General features: G+C 37.2%; 1 protein-coding gene across 5 annotated transcripts in view; it reads right to left on the bottom strand.

Moving 5' to 3' along the window:
* Positions 1–21,299, bottom strand: part of COL14A1 (collagen type XIV alpha 1 chain) — a 242,711-nt gene that overhangs the window by 144,881 nt on the left and 76,531 nt on the right. For all 5 annotated transcript variants that reach the window (XM_068525322.1, XM_068525320.1, XM_068525323.1 and 2 more), the window contains exons 10-15: positions 16,532–16,683; positions 14,875–15,004; positions 13,263–13,408; positions 10,479–10,608; positions 6,708–6,847; positions 665–791 (exon numbers count right to left, since the gene is read on the bottom strand). In XM_068525322.1, the coding sequence (XP_068381423.1) occupies positions 665–791; positions 6,708–6,847; positions 10,479–10,608; positions 13,263–13,408; positions 14,875–15,004; positions 16,532–16,683 (825 nt within the window). The remainder of the gene's footprint in view (positions 1–664; positions 792–6,707; positions 6,848–10,478; positions 10,609–13,262; positions 13,409–14,874; positions 15,005–16,531; positions 16,684–21,299) is intronic.

Genomic DNA, 21,299 nt, shown 5'->3' with positions numbered 1-21,299 from the left:
AATTACCTTCTCATCTCCTCAATACAGCGCTAAATTTGTTTCCAAGTGTAATTCATGATAGGTCCAGAAAGCAAACAATAGAATTTTTCCACCAGGAGGCAGAAAGAAGTTATATTTATTGACTACAGGGTATACATAGAAAGGAAAAAAAAATGCATTCATGCTTTATTTTTTATTTTAGTATTTAAAATATCCCATATTGTTGTATTAATATTGCAAGCTGTGTGAAAATACATTATTGGCTATAGATTGATGTATTAGGTTAAATGGTATGAAACCATCATTTTTTGTAGGTCAAAAACTGTTGGAGAGCTGTAATTTTGGAAGTTCAACTTAATATACACATATATCAATGGAAGAAACGTGAAAATTTTATGTCGCTAGAACAAAAGAAACAGTGTGAGGTCAGGAAGAGAACAATGCACACTTTTATTTAACTGAGACCTTTGACCTTAGATGGTCCTGTCCCTCTTTCCCTTGCTTTGATAGAAAATAATTAGCCAGTAGGCATTCTACTCACCTAATTGTTCATTGGGTAATAATACTATAAAGTAAACAACTATTAAAATGCAATCTCTTCAAAATCACAATTGAAGAAGCTGTTCCAGCTCCTGGTTTCCATGCAGCTACTCTTGGAAACTTTTCAAACCATAATAAGGCTTACCTGTGGTAAAAATTCCAGTCAGAGGCTCCGACTGTCCTTCATCATAGATGGAGAAAATGGCAACAGTATACTCGGTGAGGGGTGTCAAGCCCTTCAGAGGGAACATAGTAATAGGATCAACCTCAACCTGCAAAAGAAAGAAGTCATAAGAGCTATATCAGATACTCTCTAAATACAGGAAGCAGAAGCCATTTTATTGTCTGCAGTTCACTTGGCTGGCAGCAGAGCTGTTAAGTACTGCAAAAGAGATACTGCATTATAAAACCATTTAGATATTCACATTTCTAACCTTACAACCTTAAATAGAATACCTATCAGTAAATTCTCATGACATAGTTGCAACCAATATTATTTCCATTCATTAAAGATATAGAAAGTGAAGTACACAAAATCTGCAATGCTAATACAAATAAATGTAATGTTTACAGCCGGATTTGCTAGGAGTAGCCAGTCATGCACAATAACTTCTGTAGGAGTGAAATAGATGAGCAACCATTGAGGAGAAGGTGAGCACAGTTGCTGTTATTTTGGTTCTTCAATGAGTCAACATTTTTTTTGTCAACATCTTTATTGGAGTATAATTGCTTTACAATGGTGTGTTAGTTTCTGCTTTATAACAAAGTGAATCAGCTATACATATACTTATATTCCCATATCTCCTCCCTCTTGCATCTCCCTCCCAGAGTCAACATTTTTTAATTGGTAAGTTTCACATACAAAGAGAAATCCCTGGTCAGACACACCAACTTTCTTTCCACGTCTTTCCCACCTCAGGGCCTTTGCACATGCAGTTCTTTCTGTCTGAGACCCTATTTCCTTGGCTCTTTTCAAAATTAGGGCTTCACCGTCTGTCAGGACTGTGCTTATATTTCACCTCCTCATGGGGGTGTTCATTTTTCTACGTATCTCAGTAGGGTGATTCTCTAACATTGCCCTTGTTTGTTTTCTCCCTAGCACCCATCCCAGCCGGAAATTATTTTGTTTCCTAGTAGAAGATGTTTATTATTTCCTGCATAGAGTGTAAGCCCCTTGAGGTCAGGACCTTGTTTAGCTTCTTTGCTACTGTATGTTGAATTATATATATTTTTTGAGTGAATAGAATACATAAATGAAAACTGAGATGGAAGCACCAAAGATCCATTTTACAAGAGATTAAAAAAAAGGGGGGCGGGGTGCTCATCCTAGCAAAGAGTTAATCCAGAAACCATAGACATCTTGAAGGAATTGACCTCAGGTCAAAAAAAAAGATTGCCAGCCCTGGGGGAAGGAGTTTCCCTTTTCACGTTTTTGGAACTCTGAGCCACTCTGCTAGAGAGGACCAGCCAACCCCAGCCTTTTCAGCCACCCCAGACATGGATTGAAGTCATCTTGGAAGTTCCAGCCCAGTCAAGTTCCCAGATGAATGTAAGGGTCACCTTAGCTGACACCACATGGAGCAGAGACAAGCTGACCCTGCTGAGCCTGCCCAAGTTATATAATCATGGGTTGTTATTTTAAGCCAGGGTGTTGGTTACACAGCAATAGTTAATTGAAAATATGTATTATCTTCTTCTGAATCTAGGCCTGATAATATTATGGGTAATTCTTAGCATTTAATATTTACTCTGGTTTGGGTGTTATCTCATGCATTACATGCATTAGTTGTACTTACATCCTTACCACAACATTGTAAGGTAGCTCATTATTACCCCTAAGTGGAAGATGGGAAAAATGAGACTCTGAAAAGTTAAGGAACTTGCCCAAGGGAAAGCCAGCTAGTTCCTAAACCTTAAACACAAGTGTTTCACGCTCTAAATTCTCTGTTTGTAAATACTATTTGCAGTATGGCTCCATTATTTAAACTCACAGCAAAGACAAATACTTACAATATGAGTTCAAGATGTTCTTCTAAACTATATTTCCTATTGCTTTCTGTTGTTTTGAATCGTAATGGCTAAGATTTACTGAGCAGTTATAATGTGTCAAGGACCTTACATTCATTGTTTTATTTAGCCTCCGTATCCCCCATCAAACACTAGGTATTTATAATGACTGTTTTACAAATGAGGAAGCTGAGGCCCAAAGACCTTAACCAACTTTCCTGGAGACATAAAACTATTAACTGGAATGAATAGTTAGGCCTTGGTATACTTATATATAAGTGTATGTTTATATATATATATATATATATATATATATATACACACATATATACACACACATATATATACACACATATATATACACACACATATATATATGTAAAAGCATATGTATTTTGAACATTATATATTGAATATATATATTTATATATATTTTTTCAACAGATATATATATATATATCTGTTGAAAAGATCTAGTTTATTAAAAGCATTTTATTTGCTGCTGAACAGACCATATTTTATGCATTAATTATTGATCATTTTATTTTATCAAATGAAAACTTCTAGGTATCATTTATTTTTACTTTTTATCATATTATGTTTTAGGTTAAGTTCTGGAACTCATTTTATTGGTAGTACTTTTAAGATGTAAGAGAAGAATTTGGGAAAATGGTAACAAATGACTATGATTCATTGTTATGCAACGATTTTTGAGTAAAATTTTTCAAACTATCTAGCAAAAACTTCACCTCAGCCTATTCTAGGACGGATGAACAGAATCCTTGATGAGGAACGAGGGACTTGGGCTCTGCTCTGGGCTCTGTTGTTGAGTCACTGCTGTAGGGGACTGGACTTGTCTCTCAGAGTCTAAAAACTGTGGCCTTTCATTTATAAAACTCAAATGGCAGCACTTTAGTTCTCCATCATGTTTGCACATTTCCCCAAATCTTTTCACAGTACATGCTATCTGAGATGACTTCTTTCTGCAATTTGATAGGTCAGGCTTTGGCAACATTTTTTTCTATAAAATTTGCACTAGGTGCTCTCTGTAAAAACCTCAGAGGCTGTCTCAGGATTAGCACTCAATGTGTGTTAGCTGCCATCATCATCACCATCACCATCACCATCATCACCATCACCATCATCACCATCATCACCTCCATCATCACCATCATCATCACCATCACCATCATCCTCATCATCACCATCATCCTCATCACCATCACCATCATCACCATCATCCTCATCACCATCACCATCATCATCATCACCACATCACCATCACCATCATCACCATAATCCTCATCACCATCACCATCATCACCATAATCATCATCACTATCATCATTACCACCATCATCATCATCACCACCACCATCATCATCACCATCACCATCATCATCATAATCATCACCATCACCATCATCAGTAGCAGCAGCATTTGTTTAAGTGCTCTGTTTTATTTTTCTTTTTTGGTCTCCAAAGTTAGGGAGAGGGGTCATGCAGAAAAGACACAGAGGAGGAGGAGGAAGAGGAAGTGAAGGAGGGAAGATGGGAGGAAGTGAAGCAGAGAAATAGGAATTGAGTTGAAAACAAAGATTTTACAATCAATTACATGTTATGTAGTACGTAGATTTTAGTTGGGACATTTTGAAATTCATTCCAGAATATTTTGGGAATTTCCTAAAAATCCAATTGTAGCATTATCTTTAAATAAAAGCTTAAATTAATAGGAGTAAAGCAAAATACGGTAGGAATATTCACCCTTAAAAATCATATATTCCAAAACTAGGTAAAGTAATATTTGACTTATATAAGACACTTATCCAGCAACCTTTAGTCTCAATTGCATGGTTAGCAATTAAGAATTAAGAATACACACACCAGTCAAAATGGAAATGTTACAAAATCTACACATTGTTTATGCATTTTACTCAAATAAAATGTTCTCAGATTTTTATTCGTGGTCTATTTACTCATATTTTAAATTCAGTTTTATCAAACATAGTTTTCTAATTTCCCAGCACAATACAAATTAGAAATAGCAAGTGCCAAAGGCACTCCCAAGATTGAAAAACACTGCAAAAAAGCACATGTATTTCTCTACAAATATATTATTAGTCTGGGGTCATTATTTATAAAGGCAAATAACGTAAAATGCCATGAGAGGCCAGAACAGCTATAATTTTTTTTAACTGGATGTTAACTAGACCTATTATGATCCTTTCACAATGAATACAAATATTAAATCATGTTGTATACCTGAAACTAATATAATGTTATATGTCAATTACACCTCAATAAAAATATATAAATATATTTATATAACTCATATTTACATATATACGACAGTTTATTTTTGTTTCATGAAAAATTATCACCAAATAAGAATATTTTGCAGTGAAAAAATATGCTAGTGAATACGGTTGTTATGTTATTTTAATTGTTCAATGAGTCAACATTTTAAAATTGGCAAGTTTCACATAGAAATAAAAATCCTTGGTCACAGAGTCAAGGGGAACAAGACCTGGCAGCCCCCGGCTAGATTTCTGTGCAGCAACGGTCTTCAGGAGCTGACACCGGCTGCTTCTTGGATGAACATGTACAAACTCCCCAGCAGGGCAGTCCCCACTACACCCAGCATCTGTGTCACTGTAACCCATTGTCCGTTGTCATTTATTGTTGTCTTTCAGTAGAGAATTTCTTCCACATGCATGTCCCCAAAATGGGAATATGAAATATAACCTAAGGTAGCTTCATATTTCAAGAAAAACAGGTGAGACTGTATTTCTTTGCAGGTGTGACAATTTCTGCACTCATTTACATTATCTGCATAACTTTCCTACACAGCTGAATTTGCAACCCTTGGGAAAGTGGTTTATTTATCGGTGATAGCAAAGAGACACTGATAGCTCGGTGCTTTTGACTTCCTTCTTTTACTACTCCAGGATCTCATCTTCAAAAGCAAAGCAGCTAGTCTAAAGATTCCAGCTTCGTCAGAATTATTTGCCCTCAGGATTTTTGAAGATTTAATGAAAGACATTGAACAGTATTTCTGTACTGTTAGCAAATGTGCAGTTATTGCCCATTCATTACCTAGTGTCCCGTATGATGGCGCATTCCGCAAAATATTGCTTGGATTTACTTATAGGAAATAGTTTGTCTCTGCATATGAAAATATTTGCTTTATTTGGTCAGAAAATAGAAATCATGTAATCCAACATATTTCCCTTGTTGTCTTAGCTTCTTGGACCAAGATATGGAAAAAAAAAATAAAAATAACTTTGCTATCTAGCCTGCTAAAATGTATTTCCAAGGAAAGAATTTCTGAAGAGTATTCGTCACTGAGTGCAAAATACTGTATCTTCATGGGTTTCAATAAGTTCTATTATTTGAAAGTATCTTCCTACACAAAACCTGAATGATTCAGTTTTCAATGTAAGCTCATTGAACTAGGGTCTTTCAGATGCCGTTTTACTAAAAAGCAGAGGGATAACCTGAAAAACACTGATATTTCTAGTTTACTACTTGTGTGAAGATACATACTTCCTCATCCCTATTCGCTGGGGCAGATTGTATTTTCCAAAGATGGCTGTGTCAATATCTATCTCCCACCCCACTTGCCTCCCACCATAGGTTGGCACTGTGCTTCTCCCCATCTTGAATCCATGCAGGGACTTGTGGTATCTCCTACCTACGGAGTGTGGTGGAGGTGATATTTCTGTGACTTTTGATGCTAGGTAACAAAAGGTGATACAGCTTTCACCCAGCACTCTCTCTGTCCCTCTGGATACATGTCTGGGGACTCCTGAGCCAGCAGGTAAAAAGTCCAGCTCCCCTAAAGCTGTCAGGCTGAAGGGATCACGTGAAGAATCTACTTAGAGATACAGAGAGCCGCTCTAACTCCCAGCTGGTCCAGTCTTTCCAGACCAGGTACCATGACATGAACATGGAAGCTGCTGTGATGACATCAGCTCCAGCCACTACCTGGCTACAGTCTCAAGAGTGACCCCAAGCCAGAACTACACACGCAACTCCAATTCCTGACCCACAGAAACAGCAACAGAAAATAAATAATTAGCATTGCTTTGAGCCACTGTGTTTTGGGATGATCGGTTACATAGCCATAAAAAACTAAGACCCAACCACCGGAAAAACGCACATCCTGTTCCACAGCTTACCTCATTGATTTCAGTCCCATCGGCGTTGTTATATACGATCCGATAACCACTGATCTTTCTTGAAGTTGGGTCCCAGGCTAACCGAGCACTGTTAGAGCCAACATTGGAGATTCTCAGGTTTCTGGGTGGACTTAAGGGCACTTTGCAGTAAACGGAATAGAAAATAAATAAAATTTTAAATAACATACATGTAAAAAAGACTCCCAAAACACAGCACCTCTGACTTCTGAACTACTTACATATGAAAAATTTCACCCAGATAATAACTGATAACAAAGAACATTAACACATCAACAAAGAAAAAAAGTTTTCCTTGTAGAGAATGAATAGCAGCAACCAATTACACATTCTTAGAAATAAATGAGGTTTAGGTAAATCTTCTGTGCCTTTCTTTTCTAGTCAAAGCTATTATTATAGGCTGATACAAATAAAAAACCTAATGGATCAAAAACCAGGACACCTGAAATTAGATCTTAGCTATTGCATTCAACTATCATCGGATCCTGGCAAAGTCACTCTACTCCTCCGATCCACAGTTTCCCATATGTGAAATGGTTTCCCATCTGCCGTCTCCACATGAGTATCTATTAGGCATTTCCACCTTAACATGTCCAAACCCGAACCACTGACTCCTGCCACCTCTCCCAGTCTTCTCTCTCAGTCTCTTCCTCTGAACAAATGAAAACTCCATGCCTCCCATTGCTCAGGCCAAAAACCCTGGAGTCATCCAAGATTCAGGTTTCTGAACATGTGTCCCCTTCTCAGTGAAGCTTTCCATGATCACCTTATGTAAAATAATCCTTCCACCTCAATACTACCTAACTCCCTTCCTGGATTCATTTTTTTTTTTTTATTGCACATTTATTGGTCTCTTGTGTCTCTCTTCGAATATACTATAATATCAGGGGATTGCAGAATTTGGTTTAATTTTGTTCCCCTCTTTATCCCCAGTATTGCAAGTTCTCAATAAATATTTCTTGAATCAACGAGTAGGAGTCTTGCCCTGGATACATCCCACTGGCTTTGTGAGACTAGATAAAAATAAACACTTTGCTGTGGCTTTAAAAATATTTAAAGAGGTGTTAATATTTCTGCAGATTCCTGACGACCAATTCCAAAGCTTTTTGTACTTCTTGAAGGACCCCTTTCTGAGTCAACAGATAAAATTTGTCAATAATCTTTGAGGGCTTCGTGAGCTTTTACAGGCTTACAGTAAAAAACAATTGTTAAGATTGACTGCAGGCTTTCTATGAGCCTGAGATGTAACACGTTATCTCATTAAATCCTTACTTTAGACAGCAAGGATAGAGTTACAATTAGCCCCATTATACAGATCATGAAACTGAGGTAACTTGGCCAAGGTCACAGTTAGTAGAAGCAGAAGAGCAGTTTGAATTTAACCCAGGCAACTGATCAATTGATTTGAGAGCCTGTGCTGATAGAACCAGCAGAATAACAACTTAGGAGATAAATCATGACAATTGTCAGCTGTAGCCATAAGCATGATGTTTCCTCACCCCAAAAGCTAACCCTTTCATTAATTCAATATGTACCGATTATATGGTAATAAAGAACCTATAGGACTTGGTGACTCTCTATACTTAAAGGGCTAGAAAGAAAGTGTAGGAGAGAGAAAAGCAATGTAATTAACTTTAAGTGCTGTGCACACTTAGCTCTAAATTCTTCTGGAGTTCAGTTACTCTTGGCAGTATAGTGGAACAATGTCTAGTTTCCTCAGTGCATAAAAGTGTCAGTCTCAGGAACAGGTAGCCAGGATATCATTTTTAGGACTTTTTAAAAAATCAACTACTAATGGGAAAGAGTCACGGACACTTTTTAAAACTACAAGTATCTGCTTTTTGGAAGTTCAATTTAGGCCACTTTGCTCTTGCAAAGGACCAACATTAGTACCTAACTGAAGGTTTCACTAACTGAAAGAAATCTAAAGGGGATTTTTGCTTTTATAAAAAAAGGCGAAAGCAAAAATAGCATTCAGGCTTGGCTTTGCAGCAAACCATTATGGAGACAGCGTGCACCCCAGGCAGCAAGAGCGGCCCCGCCCAGCTCCTTCCCCTGGAAATTACACTCAGCATCTCAGCATCAAGCCGCCACAGCTTTGAACTCTGTCTGTGAGCATCTGTGCTTTATCTTGATTTATTTTGTGCATCCATTAGCAAGATGTGTCCTAAAATTAATTGCTTCTTTGCTTTATGTCATTCGGCTTGCGAAAGGTTTCATGGGAACACTACTTTCAAAGAGTGGATAACAAATGAGTTATCCTGAATAAACAAATGAGTATTCTGAGTGAAAAAGAGAGATGGGTGGTTGGGAAAAGTTTTCCTTCCAAATCTACAGAGTTCCAAAATTGACTTAGGTGATATATTAGATGCTTTCTGACTTATTTCTTTTCCCCTTCTTTCTTGGGCTCTCCCAGTTTTGTTGTTTGTTGTTTTAATTACACCGGTCTTCCTCTGAAGAGCAAGACAACATAGCCTCGACTAACAAAGAATGGATGTGGGAGAAAATTTCCTTATCATTACATTTCTTTGTATGTTTCTCAAGTAGAATCTTCAAGACAAAAGCACAGTAGAAATTGTGCTATTCACCTCCTTCCAGGCTCAGAGTGATGTGAGAGACCCCATCTCCTTGCCCTTTCTTATTCAAAACACAATGAATAGACCCCTATTTTTAATCGTAGGTGACAAAACATTGTTAGTTTGGCAGGGTAGCATTTTCTCTATGTCATATTTTCAAATAGATAATTACAACTCTTAAAAATATTATGAACTCCCTATATTTACCCAAATTGGACTTGCCAATACAATTTTTACTCAATTTTTAAAAACTAATTATAATAATAATAGTCTGAGATCAGGAGGACATCAAAGATTTTCAGAAAAAAGTGTGAATTTTGGTATGAGTGGGAGTAAAAAAAAAATATTGAGTAACTATGTGTTAATAACTTTAATTTGTATTACTGTATTTAATCTTCTATCAACCACATGCTATCAGGTTATTGTTCCTCCTTTCACAGGCTCAATAATGCTCCATCACTTGCCCATTGTCACCCACCCAAAATATGACTTTAGCTGGGATTCACATCTTGGCTGCTCTGATTCCAAAGCCCATATTTTTCCCCCATATTCTGCTCTAGCATTTGGATTTAGACAAGGACACTGGTGGCATCATCTAGAGGATGCCACAGTTCAGTTCTAGAATCCATGTGACTCAATAACAACAAGACGAGGGCTTCCCTGGTGGCGCAGTGGTTAAGAATCTGCCTGCCAATGCAGGGCACACAGGTTCGAGCCCTGGTCCGGGAAGATCCCACATGCCACGGAGCAACTAAGCCCATGTGCCACAACTACCGAGCCTGCGCTCTAGAGCCCGCGAGCCACAACTACTGAGCCCGTGTGCCACAACTACTAAGCCTGCGCTCTAGAGCCCATGCTCCGCAACAAGAGCCACCGCAATGAGAAGCTCGCGCACCGCAACGAAGAGTAGCCCCCTCTCTCCGCAACTAGAGAAAGCCCACGCACAGCAACGAAGGCCCAATGCAGCCAAAAATAAGTAAATAAAATAAATTAAAAAAAAAAAATAACAACAAGACGAGAAGAAATACACTTCCTTCCCCTAAATAAATTAGACATTTTCTTACATTACAATTAGCTCTTAAGAGGTTTCAACCTAAACCAGTATTTCTAATTCAGAATCCCCATGTTTGTTTGGGCTTTTATTACAGCATTTCATCTGAGTGACTGAACCACTCACATGTTGTTTCTTGTCCTGTAACAGGGTCGCTGGCCTCTTCTCCAAACATAGCATAAACTGTGACTGTGTATTCCGTATTGGGCAACAACCCACTCAGCTCAATATCTGTGTGGGTCTCTCCAATTTTCATCTGAAAAGAACACACATTATCAGATCGTTTGCCAGTGTATGTTATTCACGCTGATCAGAGCGCAGCTGAATACAGGTGAGACTTTATGTAATAAGACTTTGCCTCCTCACAAACCCTTCTTCATCAAACAGGTTTCAAGCCATAATTTTTTTCATTGTCTCATGTTATTTTATATTAGAACCAGAAGCTATGAAACCATATAAAACTGAATGCACCATGCGTGCTCTTTTAGGATAACGCTTTACATCTGGACAAGTGGCAGCTGCAGCCAGAATAACAGTGTCAAATATTTGGTCCCCAGAAGAGCGTGGGTGGAGATGAATCAGAAACGTTCTCTACGAAGAGAGTAAGTTCCAGGCAGCATGCTGAGAGGGGGATGCCAAGTGGACATCTTTCGCCGCCTGGCTAATTCTCACCAGTCCTCTGACTGGATGCCCAGTTTTTGCTGCAAACCCTATGGAGCCAGACCAGTGTTGCCCCATTCAAGAGGGGCTTGTCCACTTGGATTGCAAGTCCCTTCAATGAGTCCAAAGAGATCAACCCACCTTGATGCTCAAATCGGCAATTTGCTTCTTGATTTGGGGATGATTTTTCTGACCCTGGGGGTCAGTCAAACTAGCCAACATTATCAGTGTGTGACAGGAACGGTTTTATTTTTGTTTTGGAAAGAGGAAAAATATCTCCATAGACTGTCCCCTGTCAAACAACTGTCAGTGGTATGGTCAAATTAAAATGTTTAATTTTGAAATATCTCAGTGTATATAATATAAAGGTAGAGAAAACAACGTAATATTCCCTGATGCACCCACCACCCAAATTTAATAAATATCAACATTTTGTCATATGCACATCAGATCTTATTTTAAAAAGCACTATATAGTCAAATAAAACAAACTCTTTCTCACCACCTCTACCCTAATGCTGAAGTGTATCTCACTGATACATTTTTTTACTTCTGCATACATACGAATATATCTATAAATAGTACATGGTTCAGTGTGTTTAACAATGTGCATAAATGGACCATTCAGTGTAATATTTTTACAGTTTTTTCCCTGGCAATATTAGGTTTCAAGATTTAGCCATGTTGAAACACAGGGACATAGTTCATATTATTTAATTCCCTTATGGGATTCTTTTGTATAAATATGCCATTATTTTCCATTCTGTTGATGAACATGGCAGTTGTTTGCAATATTTTGTTCTGACCAAGTGCCTGCATTGAAAAGTCCTGGAAGGATGTTTCTCTACGATATATACCTAAAAAATTGTATATATCTTTAACTTGCTGAAATATTTCAAATTATTCTCCAAGGCAGCTGTACCAATTGACACACCAGTTTACACGAATGTTTCTGTCTCCCCACATGCTCACTAATATGTAGTATTATCAGACTTTAAAAACTTTGCTAATCTTTTGGGTGTGAACGGGTATTCCTGTCTTTTTTATTTTTCTCTTTCCTGGTAAAGCTTAGTGTCTTTTTAGCATCATTTTAAAGTCTCCCTTCCACCAAAATAATTCAGATCGACATTAAATCCAAGTGGGCAAAAACTGTCTAAGCCTTGGTAATAAAAGAACACATGTCACCAATGTTCTGTTCTTGACACTAGAATCACCATATTATTGGCCCTAAAGATTCTTGTCAAAAGAGGCAGGTTTTAGATAATGTGAAAGGATCGAGTGCTATACTCCCTCTCATATCCACTCCACCTGCCTGGTCAACCCTCCCAACGGTCACAGACATCTCTGCTTTATTCCTGGAACACCCACATTGTAGTAATTGTTAACTATAAATTAAAAAGAAGGACTAAAATAAATGATTTGGAAGTCAAAGATTCATCATTTAAAATGGAAAAAAATGCAAAACAATCCACCTCCGTGAGATACATTTATCTACCTCGCAAATTAGTAAAACAAATTTTTCAAAGTCCGTGTACATAGGGCCATCACAGTCATTTGTGAACTGCATAGAGCAATATAAATTGTATAAAATTTCTCTAGAGTAAGGGGGTAATACCTAGTATAAGCCTTAATAATTTGCATACTCTTTGAGAAAGAAACTTCACTTCTAGGAATTTATCCTAAGGAAATAATCAGATAACCATGCAAAGTTATATGTTAAGAATGGTCCCAAAAGTATATTTATATAGCAAATTATCTCTCTTTTTTTTGGCCGAGCCCCTGTGCGGCCTGCAGGATCTTAGTTCCCCGACCGGGCCCTGGCAGTGAAAGTGTGAGTCCTAACCACTGGACTACCAGGGAACTCCCCTATATAGCAAATTATGCAAATGTCCAACAGCATGAGATTAATTAAACGTGACCTGGTACAAACCAACAATGGAATATTATAAAGCTGTTTAAATGATTATATAAAATATTATTTAAAGGTAATGGAAAGATATTCACAGTAAGCAAAAGGAAAACTACAAGGAAAACTACAAAACCATTCCCATTGGTTATGTTTAAAATGCACTGGAAAAGACTCTTAACTAAATGTTAACAATGGCTACCTCTAGGTGGTGGGATTACAAGTGATTTTTTTCTTTTGCTAATGTGACTTTTATAAATTTTATACATTTTTGTAGTAAAAACAAACCAAACTATGTTAAAGAAGTCAAAAACTCTAGGACTCTGGTAGGCAGCATGCAGTTACCTCTTTTTCATCCCCAGCCAGGCCTTCCGTGAGAGGAGCGTAAAGGATCAGGTACCCTGACGCTCCAGCCACTGGGTTCCATCTCGCCCTCAGACTGTTCTCAGTCACATCGTACAGTTCAAGGTCGGAAGGTATAGGTAAAGAAACTGCAAGAGGAGTTTTTTTTTAATGGTCAGCCATTTATCAGTGTGCTTGCTTATTTCAAGGTATCTATCTATATGTTAGGATCTAAAACTAAACATATTTTTCAGGTAATTTTTGTCCTTGAATCTGTGCACATGGCCATATAAGCCCCTTTGGGGAAGGTAAACATAATGAATGTTTAAGAGCAGGAATGACACCTCTTAGCTTCTTATATCTCATTACAGTGATGGGCACATCTGTCTGGGAGCCAGTCAAGAGGAGGGAGACTCTTCTGACCATTGTCTTATGCCCATTACCAAGCATAGTGTCTGACCTGCAGCAGCCATTAAAAATAGTTGTTGGGTCACTTAATAAATGACAGAATGGGGGGCTGGATGAACAAATACATGAATAAACAGACACTCATCAACACATTCAATCAGAGACAGTGAGGAGATATGACTGTCAGTTAAAAATAGGGTTTGAGAAAAATAAAATAATCAAGAAATAAGATTTGCCATATTGGAGAGGTAGGGAAAAAGGGATTAAGAATAAATTGCAAGTTCCTGGCTTAAACAATGTCAATAAAAACTATGAAATGTTGTTTTCAAATATAATTCCAGGTCCTGCTTGCACTCCCAACCACAATGTCAAGTTCAGGACTTTGCTTACAGGTGCAGTTCCTTATCATACTTCTACTGGCGTGCCCGTAGTACTTCACTGCACTAATTTGTTTGTGTATCTTTGGGTTGCATTTTCTCCTTTGCTAGTCTAAAACTTTCTTAAGGGCAGGGATTGTTGCTAAAAATATTTCTGCAAAGCAGGAGTATTAACACCTGCCTTACAAATTGCTTTCAGGGATAAATGCAATAATGTGTTGGACAGGAAGTGTGATTATCATAAAGCCTGGCACCTTGTCATTGGTCTATCAGAGGCAGAGTTTTTAGATCAACTTTATATACTACCTGGCATGTAACAGGAACTCAATTAATGTTTGAAATAACTAAATGAGTGGGTGATCAAGTTTCTTAAGATTATCTCTTCCCAGGATTCTCTGAATATGTGTGTGTGTGTATATATGTGTGTGTGATCAAGATCTTCCTCAGTTAAGGAATGATGGACTAGTATTCATAAGTTTTAATTACAGTGATACTCATAAAGAAAGCAGATGTAATGTACTTTCCCTAATATTCTACTAGGCAGAAGAGCTACAGAGCTCCTTCTCTACTTCTAATGAAAAATTCAAGCCCACTGCTTAGTTTTTAATAAGAATTCACTAAATATTTGTTTATTAAATGAATAAATGTATTTTGCACCCTTCATCGCTAAGATTTCTCTCTCCTAAACATACCAGAGTTTTATAAGATCCCTCCCAATATATGGCACCTGCAAACTGCAAATATAGCATGGACCAGTACTACGTACAGCACAACTAAGCCACCGGATCAATGTCACACAGAATCAGAAGTGGGTACAATTCAATACACACCTGTGGTTTCAGTTCCCTGAAGGCCTTCACTAGCAGTATGAGCATATATTGCAAAGACTGCTATCTGATATTCAGTTAAAGACATCAAGTTTTTCAATACCGTGGAAGATACGCTTCCATCCACCACCACCTGTTGAAAGAACAGTTTGAGGAATGAGAAGATGGAATATCTCACATGCAGACTGGAAATCCAAAAGCAAAAATATCTCTAGCAAGAACCTTTTGTTAAATATTTTCTTATTTGCACCACATCCTCTTTTCCACTGTGGCAGTCAATTCCCCTTGAATTCTCACATGAAGTGACCCACCTTTTAGGAATATGTCCAAAAGTCCCTTACTAGTTCACATCTAATGGAAACTGTGTCATTCCCAAGCTAATTGTTATCCTAATCATATCCACTTAGTAACAGTTGACATGTGATATTTTTCCATGGAGCCTTAGGAAGCATTTAAAAGGTTTATTAGTAATGAAAAAGGTAGAGCTATTGGAAGCACTCTGATTTTTTTTTTAAGTCCAGATGATTTAAACCTCCAGAATCTACTCAAACACTTAAAAAAAACAAAAACCAAAAAACATAAATCCTGCCATAATGCAGAAGAAAATTGTGAAACATGCTGAGGTCAATCAGAGGTTAGAACAACAAAAGCTTAGCACTTCAAAAGAAGAGAGGGAGGGACTTCCCTGGTGGCGGGGTGGTTAAGAATCCACCTGCCAATGCAGGGGACACAGGTTTGATCCCTGGTCCGGGAAGATCCCACATGCCACGGAGCAACTAAGCCTGTGTGCCAACTACTGAGCCTACGCTCTAGAGCCTGCGAGCCACAACTACCAAGCCCACGCACCACAACTACTGAAGCCCGCGCACCTAGAGCCCGTGCTCGGCAACAAGAGAAGCCACTGCAATGAGAAGCCCGCGCACCGCAACGAAGAGTAGCCCCCGCTCACTGCAGCTAGAGAAAGCCCATGCGCAGCAACGAAGACCCAGTGCAGCCTTAATTAATTCATTAATTAATTAATAATTAAAAACAAAAAAAGGGAGATTTCATCACATTTTAACATATTCCCTGTATCAAAGACATGAAATGGGAACCATCCAATCATCTGGCAATAGATGTTCTCTCCTGTGATGGCCAACCCATGAGAAAGGTCAGCCACAGGTACTTTATTATGGCTTCTCTTTGGCACGAATCTCCGCAAACATCCAGGAAATCCCAAACCCTGCAGGACTATATGACCACATTATTTGGAACACACAGACTTCCTTAAGGCAGAAAGTTCAGACCACTCCCAAAGTAGAAAGAAAATATCAGTAGCAAAAGGGGATTCTGGCCAGATAATTAACGACTGATTCTTTTGCCTTAGAACTCATTAATTTTTAAAATCACAGAAAAGTAAAGTCAAAATAAGTTGTGTTAGAAATGGACACATGACCAGTTCTGAAGGTTCCTTGATGGAGGTAAGAGGAGAAGATGTAAATACCATAACCTAGAGAGATAGAAGAACAACACAGACACATAGAAATGTATTTCAGTCAAATAATTTTAAATGCTTGTGACAGAATAATCTCCTTATATACACATTTCTGTCTTGTCTTCACTACCGTACAAGAATTGAGAGAATGAAAATAGTGGTTAGAAAATACTGTCTCCTTATTACCTCTTCTGGTTTTCCACCCCTGGCAGGATAATACACGACTCTGTAATTTTCCACTTTTCCTGGGGCATGAGTCCAGTTTACCATAAAGCTCCTGGCAGTGACTTCAGAAGTAATCAGTTCTGTAGGTGGCCCAATGGTGGCAAGGGCTGAGGCTAAATTTTAAAGAAACACATAAAATGAACCTCTTTCCCATAGTTATTTCTTATGAACCTAGGAAACTCCACTAGTCAGAAATGATTGTTGATTTTATGCTGCCTCTAAGATTTTCATTTCTAAATAAATTAATTCAGTAATTCATTATAGGCATACCTCAGAGATATTGTGGGTTCAGTTTCAGACCTCTGCAATAAAGCAAGTCACTCAATTTTTTTGGTTTCCCAATTCATATAAAAGTTATGTTTACCTTATACTGTAGTCTATTAAGTGTGCAATTGCATTATGTCTAAAAAAAACAATATACATACCTTAATTTAAAAATAATGCTTTTGAAAAAATGGCACCAATAGACTTGCTCGACACAGGGTTGCCACAAACTTTCAGTCTGTAAAAAACACAATATCTGCAAAGCGCAATAAAGCGAAGCACAATAAAACAAGGTATGCCTGTACAACATTTTGTTTATTGAAACATTTGTCTATTAGGTACCAATCACTATGCTAGGTTCTGAGGATACAACCTTAAATAAGACATAGCCCTTGACTCTAAGGAACTTTCTTGCTATAGAATAGTAAAAAAACAGAAACAAAAATACAACATTAATTGAGTTTGTATCTAAAGGTACTCTTCTGAGCTCTTTAGAAGTATTACCTCATTTAATTCTCAATAGTTGCTATTATTGTTCCCATGTTGTAGGTGAGAAAACCAAGTCAGAATGATGTGAAATAACTTGCCCAAGTCACACTGTTAGTGAGTACCAGAGCTGAGATTGATACCCAAGCTTCTTGACACAAGAGCCTGTGTTTTTATGCAACAGAGGGTACCGCCTCTATACTGAAGACTTCAACAAATGGCCAATATTTAAAAGTAAAAAGAGAAGAAAAAACAACTAATATATACTGAATGTCCACTATAAGCTAAACATCATGTAAGCACTTTGTGTGTGTTATATACATGTTAAAACAATGAGTCTGTAAAAGATTTGGGACATGTAAAGTTTAAAGTCCTTGAACTTTAGGATTTATTATCTGCTAGGGGCACTTACTTATAGGGACTTTAGTAGCCATAACAATGGGGAAAAAAACATAGTTATGGAACAATAACTATGGCCAGGTACTTTATTACATGTTTTATCAGCAACCACATGTAGAATTTTTTGTGGGTAAAAATGGGCTCTAAAGTCATCTCATCAAGCACCTCAGAGAAATTTATTCAGGAAACCACTACTTGGCTGCCCAACCTAGTCCCAAGAGTTCTAGCCCAGGGAAAGAGGAATGATGGAAGAGAGAAGGACATGTAGCCAAATAGAATCATTCCACACCCTGGGTACAGTAAAGGCAGGAAATAAAAACAAACTCTTAAAGCAAGATCTGGATATTACCTTCTTCTCAGATCACATCCCTATTAACCAGGTGTAACCTGTAGACCAATGATATCATGAGGAACAAGGGTTAAAAATTCCATGATGGCTGAGCATCCAGGAAGATAGAGCAGATGCGCTTTTCCCTACTCTTCCCCTCAAGTACAACCAAAATTTCTGGAAATTATGTATATGACAAGCATAAGACCCTGAAAAGTAAAGAGAAGAAGGTAGATGGGAAAGGGACGGTTGGACTCAGGGAATGGTACAGTGGTGAGTTCCCTGAGTTTCCTTTTGCCTCATGTATCCTAGACGTAGAACTAAAGAATCCAGCCACCTAGAAACACAAACAAATACAGACAAAAACAATCCAATGAAGCCTGCTCTCTCTAGCCAAAGGACCAGGAAAGGAGCAGCCTGCCAAGACAGAAAACTTTTAGGCAGTAACTGCTCTAGTCTAGACAAAAACCACAGAAAAAAAAACCCCAACTGTGGCCCCATCCCCACTCATACCAGCAAAGGTCAAGTGGGGAGCCAAGACGTCTACCTTTCCTGACTGTAACAGAGTGCCCCAACATTTACCCTCATCCTATCATGCAACCAGGGTGGTAGGAGAAAATACCAAATAGGGAAAAGAGACAATCATCCCTGACAAGTAGTAACAAATCCTTCCACCTCACTTCCATCTGTGATATATGGGGAAACCACATGAAGAGCTGGGACTTCCATCCCCACCTGGTAGTACTGAGGCACCACTCCCCTTTCCCTCTGGGATGGTATCACAGTAGATCTAGTGGTAAGTCAGTACTTGAAGAAATAAGGCCTGAAAAATTCTCAAATTTGACAAAAGGTGCAAACTATAGATTCAAGAAAATGAGTGTACCCCAAATAGATAGGCCAACAGAAACTCACCCCAAAATATACCATAGTCAGATTTCCTAAAACTAAACTCAAAGAAAAAAACGTAAAAGGAATGGGGAAGAAATGACACCTTATTTTTAGGGAGAAATTTTTTAATGACAGCAGATTTCTCATCAGAAACCATGGAGCCCAGAAGAAAGTGGCATAACATTTTTCAAATATTCAAAGAAAAAAGCTGTCAACCAAAACTCTATCTAGCAAAAAATATCTTTTAGGAATGAAGGGAAAATCAAATCATTCTCAGATAAAGTAAAATTAAATAAGAATTTTTCACCAATGGACCTATCCCAAAAGAAGGACTAAAGGAGGTTCTTTAAATAGAATAACAAAAAGAAGGATTTCTGGGACTACAGAAAGGAAGAAAGAATGACAGAAAGCATTAAAATATGGGTAAATATAATACAGTTTACTTCTCCTCTCAAGTTTCCTAAATTATGTTTTATGGTTGAAGAATTATAACAATTTCTGATGTGGTTCAACATTTTTAGAGAGGAAATATTTAAGACAATTGTATTACACACAGATATGGTGAAGGGACTTAAGGGAGGTAAGGTTTCATCACTTCACTCAAACTGGTAAAATATCAAGATCAGCAGACTGGGATAAGTCATGTATATATAATATAATAACTACAGCAACAACTAAAAGATATACAAAGAGATTCCATCAAAAACATTATAAATAAATCAAAATGTAGTTCTAAAAATGTTTAAGTAACCCATGGGAAAAAAAAGATAAAGAAAACTGAGATGTGAAAACCAGAGAGGACAAACTGAAAAAATAAATAAATAAAAATTAAAAAGCAGGTTTAACCTCAAACATATCAATAATTACATTAAATAAAAATGGCCTAAGCATACCAATTAAAAGGAAGCAATTATCAGAGTGGATTTAAAAACGTGATCGACTATATGCTGTCTACATGAAATCCACTTCAAATATGATATAGGAAGGTTGAAAGTAAATAGATTTTAAAAATTATATTATGTAAACATTAATCAAAAGGGAGTAGAAATGGCTGTATTAATATAAGATAAAGTAGACTTCAGAACAAAGAAAATTACCTGAGACAGAGAAAGACATTACATAATGATAAATGGTTAATCAACCCAGAAATCCTAGCATTCTAAATGTATATGCACCAAAAAAAGAGCTGCAAAACATATAAAGTAAAAGCTGATAGAACTGAAAGAAAAAACAGACAAATCCACAATTTTAGATGGATATTTAACATCTCTCTCTCTCAACTATTGATAAGACAATGAAACAAAACAATCAGCAAGGATATAAAACTCAACAAGACCATCAACAAACAGGATCTATAGATCTATAAAGCTTATAGAACATTGCATATGACAACAGCAGAATACACATCCATTTCAAGCACCTACAGAACATATACCAAGATAAACCATATCCTGGGCCAAAAAACAAACCTCAGCAAATTTAAAACAATTGAAATCATACAGAGTGTGTTCTCTGATGACAATGAAATAAAATTAGAAACCAATAACAGAAAGATAACAGAAAAAAGCCCAAGCACTTGTAAACTATAAATAACACACTTCTAAATAATCAATGGGTCAGAGAGGACATGTCAAGACCAAAAAATATTTTAAACTGAATTAAATGAAAATACAACATATCAAAATTTAGGGGCATTGCTAAAGCAGTGCTGAGAAGGAAATTTAAAGCATTAAATAATTACACTATAAAAGAGAAAACATCTCAAATCAATAATCTAAGAGTCCATCTAAAGAATCTAGAAAAGTGAAAGCAAAATAAACCCAAAACAAGCAAAGTGAAGAAAATGAAAGTAAGAGCAGAAATCAATGAAATAAAAAACAGAAGAAAAATAAAGAAGTTCTATGAAACCAAGAGCCAGTTCTTTAAAAAAAATGCAAACGTCTAGCAAGCCTGAAAGAAAAATAAAAAAAGAGAAGATAAAAATTACCAATATCTTGGAGGAAACAGGAGCTATCACTATAGACCCTGCAGACATCAAAAGAATAAGGGAACACTATAAACCACTCTACACACATGAATTCTACAAGTTCTACGAAATGGACCAATCCCTTGAAAAGCAGAAGCTTTCCCTTTAAGATGGGGAATAAGGCAACAATATTCATTCTCATCACATTTAACACAATACTAGAAGTTTTAGCCAGTGAAATAAGGCAACAAAAGGAAATAAAAACCACACAAATCAAAAGGAAAGAAATAAAACTATCACTATTTGCAAATAATATGACTTTCTACATAGAAAATCTCCAAAAATCTAGAGAAAAACTCCTAGAAATAATTAATAATTTCAAATAATAGGGTCATCGG

The sequence above is a fragment of the Eschrichtius robustus genome, chromosome 17, assembly GCF_028021215.1.
Source record: "Eschrichtius robustus isolate mEscRob2 chromosome 17, mEscRob2.pri, whole genome shotgun sequence".
NCBI classification, from domain to species: Eukaryota; Metazoa; Chordata; class Mammalia; order Artiodactyla; family Eschrichtiidae; genus Eschrichtius; species Eschrichtius robustus.
Note: the sequence above shows the minus strand (reverse complement) of the source record. Positions and strands in the feature narration are given on the sequence as shown.